Source organism: Amphiprion ocellaris, chromosome 16 (assembly GCF_022539595.1).
Source record: "Amphiprion ocellaris isolate individual 3 ecotype Okinawa chromosome 16, ASM2253959v1, whole genome shotgun sequence".
Classification (NCBI taxonomy): domain Eukaryota; kingdom Metazoa; phylum Chordata; class Actinopteri; family Pomacentridae; genus Amphiprion; species Amphiprion ocellaris.
The window spans coordinates 3,919,142-3,926,254 of record NC_072781.1 but is presented as its reverse complement, the minus strand read 5'-3'; the positions used below and the strand labels follow the sequence as shown (position 1 = coordinate 3,926,254).

At 37.7% G+C, this 7,113-nt stretch overlaps 1 protein-coding gene across 1 annotated transcript in view; it reads left to right on the top strand.

Moving 5' to 3' along the window:
• The first annotated feature begins 1,190 nt into the window (after positions 1–1,190).
• Positions 1,191–7,113, top strand: part of slc3a1 (solute carrier family 3 member 1) — a 10,602-nt gene continuing 4,679 nt past the window's right edge. Inside the window, exons 1-5 of the mRNA XM_023278505.3 lie at positions 1,191–1,824; positions 4,125–4,304; positions 4,400–4,545; positions 4,682–4,807; positions 5,149–5,268. Coding sequence (XP_023134273.2) covers positions 1,206–1,824; positions 4,125–4,304; positions 4,400–4,545; positions 4,682–4,807; positions 5,149–5,268 — 1,191 coding nt within the window. The 5' untranslated portion in view covers positions 1,191–1,205. The remainder of the gene's footprint in view (positions 1,825–4,124; positions 4,305–4,399; positions 4,546–4,681; positions 4,808–5,148; positions 5,269–7,113) is intronic.

Sequence of the window (7,113 nt, the reverse complement as noted above, 5' to 3'; positions counted from 1 at the left end):
AGTACATTTAGCTTCCATAATTCTTGTTTCTTCTCCACAGGGAAACTGGGTTAGAGATCCATATTGTTGTTGTCATTTTATATACAAGTTCTGCAGGTCTTTGAATTGATTCCACGTGCCACTGTCCTATATTAATATATCTAGTGTTTTATTTCCAGATGTTTCACTCTGCTCTGTGGAGGGACTTTATATTTACTCCGCAGATCTGGAGCATTGGACTTACTGTGCTTTATGATGTTAAATATTCTTAACTCAGTTTGGTAACTGTAGTTGTTTTGTTCATGGTTTTTCATAGACAAGTCTGGATGCCAGGTGTAGATTTTGGGGGGGATGAAGAGCATGTGCATTCCCCAATAAAAGCATAACAGAGGCAGAAGAATTAGAAAAATTGTGATAACATTTCTGATAGACACAGCAGTGCTTCGTTTCTCCTCTTACAATATGAATTATAAGCTTATAGAACCACTGGATCTATTGTGGAAAATTGGATTAGATCTATATACAGTGAACAAAATTATAATGCAGCATGTGTTTTATTCTTTAACCCTCCTGTTGTCCTCATTTACGGGCACCAAAAATACTGTTTCCTTGTCTGAAAAAAATTCAGCAAAAAAAATCCCCAAATTTCTGAAAATTTGCAAAACGTTCAGGAATAAAATTCCAATAATTCCTTAAAAGTTTCCCTTAAAAGTTTTATTTAAAAAAAAAAAAATCCCCAAAATTTGGTAAGAAAATTATTGTAAAAATTTTCAAAAAATGAGTAAAAATCTTTCAAAAAAATCCTAAAAATATCTAAAGTGATTCCATATATATATCAGTAAAACTTCTAATATTTTCTTTAAGAACATTCACATTTGGAAGATTTTTACTCATTTTTTGAACGTTTTTACAATCATTACCAAATTTGGGGGATTTTTTATTTTATTTTTTTAAATAAAATTTTTAAGGGAAACTATTAAGGAATTATTGGAATTTTCCTCCTGAAGGTTTTGCAAATTTTCAGAAATTTGGGGAATTTTTCTGCTGAATTTTTGGATTTTTTTCAGACAAGGAAACAATATTTTTTGGTGTCTGTAAAGGAAGACAACAGGAGGGTTAATCAGCCTCATCCATAAGACTGTGAAGGGTCCATTCTACACAAACTGCGTTTTGGAGCTGAAACTTGCACTGTTACTGTTTTAAATCGAGTATTCTCATGGAAAGACATGGTCTGCAGCCAACAATGCAACAAGAAAAGAAGTGCAAATGTTCACCACCTTCCCCAGGTTTGCCACATTCCACAGGTGGCACTGCTGCGTCTGTCCTGCTGTACTCTGACCCTCAGTCACTCTACTTCACGGTGCGCTCCTGGACTCTCCGTCATTGTGAGGAAGAGCTGCTCCAACACAGTTTGTTTCCAGCTTTTAACCAGCCTCAGCGAAATGAGTGTGAGGAAGGACAGCGTGGAGCTGGGCGTCACGAACCTGGGCTTCCGGGACGCAGACGGAGATGCGTCGGACACCATCAGCGAAGCCGAGTCCGTGGAGAAGCAGGAGTCCGTGGGGGTGAAGATGGACCCGGAGGAGAAGTATAATCAGATGAAACCGTACGCCGGGATGCCCAAAGAGGTGCTGCTGCTGTACTCGTCCCAGGCCCGGTACCGAGTGCCCCGGGAGGTCCTGTTCTGGCTGATGGTGTGCGTCACCCTGGCGCTGGTGGCCGTCACCATCACCGTGATCGCGCTGTCTCCGCGGTGCCTGAGCTGGTGGCAGGCCTCACCGGTGTACCAGGTGTACCCCCGGTCCTTCAAGGACTCGGATGGAGACGGGGTGGGAGACCTCAAAGGTAAGATGGAGCCTCAAATGAAGTTAATAAAAGATCAGATTTATCATCAAAACACTCTGTACAGTAGGGTGACCAGACGTCCTGTATTCCCAGGACATGTCCTGTTCTCATGTCCTGGTTGTTTTTTTTTTTTATAAAGTCATGAAAATGTCCTGGTTTTCATTGTGCCACTAAAATTATGCTATTTTTGTTAAAGTTGGATTGCTAATATAGCAGAGGTATTTTTTTTAGTTATTGATTATTAATATATTTATCCTAGGGCTGTCAAAATTAACGTGTTGATGCGGATTAATCCATCATCATGATTAATCTGAATACAGATTTTAACGCAGTTAACCCATCTGCAGCACAGAATGACTCCAAATCCCTGAAATGTCTCTGGCAAAGCATTTCGGGCAGTTTGTCCAAGGAGACTTACCATAGGGCATGGTGCCAAATAGGCAGCTGATCTGGCAGTGGCAGAACCTTTTTTAATTTTTATATTTTTTAAAGTTAAGTAATTCACTTAACATTTTTTTAAATGTATTTTTTTAAAGTTTTTTTAACATTTTTTTCTGGCAGTGACAGAACATATATATATATATATATATATATATATATATATATATATATATATATATATATATATATATATACATACATATATATATATACCTTCTTTCTTGACTCTGTTTGCTCATGCAAAATGAAATGTGGTTACTACAGATTAAGAATGTGTGATGATTAATCGAAATTAATCCACAGCAACCCTGTCATTAATCTGATTAAAAATTTGAATCGTTTGACAGCACTAATTTATTCTAATACAGAAGAGACATTATTTATATCATTATTTCATTCGTTATTTTTTAAACTTGTCATAATAAAACATGCTGAGTAACTTCTGAGAAGCCTATCTTTAATTTGTGCCTTTGGCTATAGATAGTATTTAGGAATATAACAATCTTCTATCCATACAGAGGAGACATACTTTAAATGTATTGAAATTATAAAGCATCTTTGAGTAAACTCGGAGTATCATTTCAGTATCTCATTGCCGGGCCGATTGGTTTTCAATAATCAAAATATGGTCACCCTACTGTACACGTTGTTGGAAACATTATTGTCAGCAGAGGTGTAGATCTGAGGGGCTGCAGGAGGACACGACCCCCTCAGTATGTACAACATCTGCATTTGTCCTTAAATTTAATGTTTATTCATGAGTTTTCTGTTTTCCATTACAAATATGAAGACATTCAGATTCAGAAAACTTTCTCTGTTCCCAGGGGGCAATTAAAAAGGCATGTAGAGCAACAATGAAGTAAGAAATTGAGTAGAAAAAAAGAAATTAAAGATAAGTAACATAAATAAAACAAATAGGGACAAATATACTAATGTAGAACAAGTAAGATGATGAGAATAAAAAATAGAATGAAAAGAAAAAAAACCCTACAAACTTAGTAACATACTAGTGCAAATACACATGAACAATGTATACAGGTGACATAGATTGATGCCAAAAATGAAGACGCCCAGACCCTGAATTTTATGTCCCTAAAATCTGCGACCTTGATTGCGATTGTTCCTATCATGATTTGTTGTTAAATACTGCAACACTTTTACATAAGGTAAGATAAGATAAACTAGAACGTTATCATCCCTGAATATAATTCTCGTGCCAGATATCGCTCAGATAACAAAATTGCACAACATGAGGATGAATGCAGCACCAAATAGAAAAGCAATATAAGTACGAGACACTACGACCTGACTTTTACAACCCGTGCATGTCTTTACAACTATTCAATAAAAATCAATAAAAGACGAGTAAATTATTAATTTTATTTTAACTGAGTAAAGACTTTATTTAAAAGTTGATACGAAAAAAAAACATCCCAATACTTCATTAAGCTACTAAGTTTATGTTGACTTCAACGATAAAAATGAACTTTATAAATGTGAAACTTGAAGTATAGATGGCTAAAAGCATCATTTAAAGACACTTTTAATCTGAATAAACTGCTACTGTGTTGTATGAATAGCTAATAGAATCAAGAAAATGTTAAAAGTTCATCCATTCCTCTTCAGATTGTTTCACTATGATATAAAATCTGCATTAAAAAACCTAAAAGTGGAAGACTGTGCTCCCATAGTATGATGGCATGTAACACTTCATTATTTCTGGAGAGATTTCAGAGTTCCCATGTTGTTTTTTTAGTAGGATTCATTGTTGTTTTTATGACTGTTTTATTCTTCTTAGTCTATGAGCTGACTTTTAGGACTGTGTATTTCAGTATACATTTTTATTTCTGGTCTGGCAGGAATTATGGAGAAGCTGGATCACTTTCAGTACCTGAACATCAAGTCAGTGTGGATCAGTCCTTTCTACCGCTCTCCCATGAAGGACTTTGGTTATGACGTGGAGGATTTCCGGGACATCGATCCGCTGTTTGGAACCATGCAGGACTTTGAAGAACTCTTGGCTGCAATGCACGACAGAGGTTTGTACTTTCAGTGTCCCTGCTTATGTAAAAAAGGTGGAAGAAGGTGGTGGGAGCGCTGTCAGGTCTGATTTCTAGTAACGTGTTTCCACCAGGTTTGAAGCTGATCATGGATTTCATTCCAAATCACACCAGTGACCGACACCGCTGGTTCAACCTGAGTCGGATTAGAGACCCTCACTACGACGATTACTATGTCTGGGTTGACTGCGATCCAAATGGACCAAAGCCGAATAACTGGGTTGGTGTTTGTACTAAACGGCACATTTCCACTAAATCTCATTGCACTAAACAGCTTTTATAGCATACAGCAGCATAACATTCTCAAATGTTAAACACACTGATCACATGGGATTGTTTCTCTGTCGTTCACTCAGGTGAGCATTTTTGGGAACTCGTCATGGACTTACGATGAAGTCAGAGGACAATGCTACCTGCACCAGTTCCTTAAGGAGCAGCCAGACCTGAACTTCAGGAACCCGAATGTCTTCCAAGAGATAATTGTAAGATTACAGGAGCGCACACATTACCTCGCCTACTGACTGATTTCTGAAAGGATTTGTTTTTCAGTGACTCACTAAAATCTTGTTGTTTTTTCTTCTCCTCTGTGCCATTTTGCTGAGTTATCCAAATCCTGTGTATTTTTTTTATCTGTGCTGTGCTATGAACTGATCAGACATTAACATAGATGAGTTAATATGTTTTAAGGAAATGGTGCCTGTGTGTGTAATGTTTAAACTCATGGCAAAACATTTCTACAACAATCAATTATTTTAGTCACACATTTCTTTACACATTAAACACTCTGTATTTTTACTATGGGATGTTTATATTGGTATTTTAGGATATAATTCATTTCTGGCTGAAGAAGGGTGTGGACGGATTCCGGATGGATGCAGTGAAACACATCCTGGAGGCTGCACACTTGAGGGACGAACCACAGGTGGACCCAAACAAACCTCCAGTGAGTGTTAATCTTTAACACTGAATGGCAGAACACGTGAAATGCTCTGCTGTCAAATATATGCATTCACTCATGTAAAACTAAGCTACAAATCCAATCAAACTGCTGTTCATTAACCGGCATCTAAAGTTGCAGCTGAAGAATTCTTAAATCATTTACAGATGTAACATGAAAAGCACTCAGAGAGCGCAATACTCTGCCAAGGCTGCTCTGTTGTTCTATCATTTCTGACGGCTGAAATCTACAAAATAATTTTAGCAGAAATCACAGCAATTTAATACAGATGTACCCACAAACAAAATGACTTTGCACTGAGCACAGGCGTGTTATGCATGTGTACGTTATGTACGGACATCAAATCACGTGACCTAAATATGTAGCGGGAGGCAGGAACTGATGGGACTCAGAAACACCCCCACAATTTAATCAATTGTTCCTTGCATCATTTCCGACAGATAAGTCCTGGTAAGTCTGCAGCGGTGGATCTGTAGTAGGATCACAATCATGTGATCGTCAGCAGGCAGCTGACGTAGTGTTCACTTGTTGTCATGGTTACAGTGATGCCGTGCCGCTATCTCGCAATGATGTAGAAATCTTTAACAAATCTGTGGATCCAAACTATAAGCTGCATCACTGCCAAAATCTAATCACTTAGTTCTTGTGTCATTTCTGACCTTCCTGAAAATTTCATCCAAATGCGTTTTTGAGTAACGTTGCTAACAGATGGACAGACAGACAGATGTACGCCGATTGTCACATAACTCTGCCGAGGCTCCACCGTCTTGGCAGAGTAATTATTTTTGAGAATTTGATCTTGTGAAAATTGACATTTACGTATTTTTTTTTTCCTGAGTCAACACCAGACCTACAACTCACTATCTGACTGGTGCTGGGGTTTACTTTGTATTTATTCAGCTCTTAGAAATCCCAAAACTCCCTGGTGGGTTTAAAGGTATGATTAAAAACACACACACAAAAAAAATGCCGGATTTTCAAGTTTCTGCTTTCTGTCAATAAATTAACACATGGAAGTACAGCTCCGTCAAGTAATACAAAAAAAAAAAAAAAAACCCCAGAAAAAAACTGCCCTTCTCCATTTAATTGAGAAGCCATGACACAAGGCTGCGACTAACAGTCAAGTGGTAAAAACATTCACTGGGTTTTTGAGTGAACTGCAGGCTGCGTATACACAGAACTAGGATAAATTCAGCATGGTGCAATGTCTTTCTAGTGCTGCTGTGCAGATTAGTGTGAAACAAGTTTGTAGAGGTTGTAAAAATGTAAATAGGTCGAGTCAGATAGCCTCTTTAGCATTTCTTTCCCCAGTATTGGTAAAAGTTGTTGTGGTTGTGCCTCTTCTACAGAGGTGCAGGACTTAGTGAGGAAAAACATAACGGGCAAAAAACTCCCCAAAACTGCTTTAGGTTCAGAGGGTTACTTTTGCTTTTTGTCACATTTTCAAGAACATCTCTAGACATTTGTTTGAAAATTAAAAACAGTTCGTCCTCATTTGTTTTATTGAGATGGTCACAAGTTTTTATTGGGTGTAATAAAAACACAAGACAGTAACTTTTTCTGCTGCTCAAAGTTCAGTTTAGTTACTAATCTTGGCTCTAACATTCCATTATATAAATGATTTTATGTAGCTGAATGAGATAGTAGGTGGCGTGTCAGAGTCCAGATTTTAACAATCTGATGCATAAAAGCTGCACTGTGGGCAGAAGCAGCTCCACTGAAACATTACTTCCCCCTGTAGATGATAGAACAAACACAATCAACAGCTGAGTGGGAGAGTTCACACCGTCCATGGTGTATCATTAATCATTTATCTGTGGCCTAAATGTC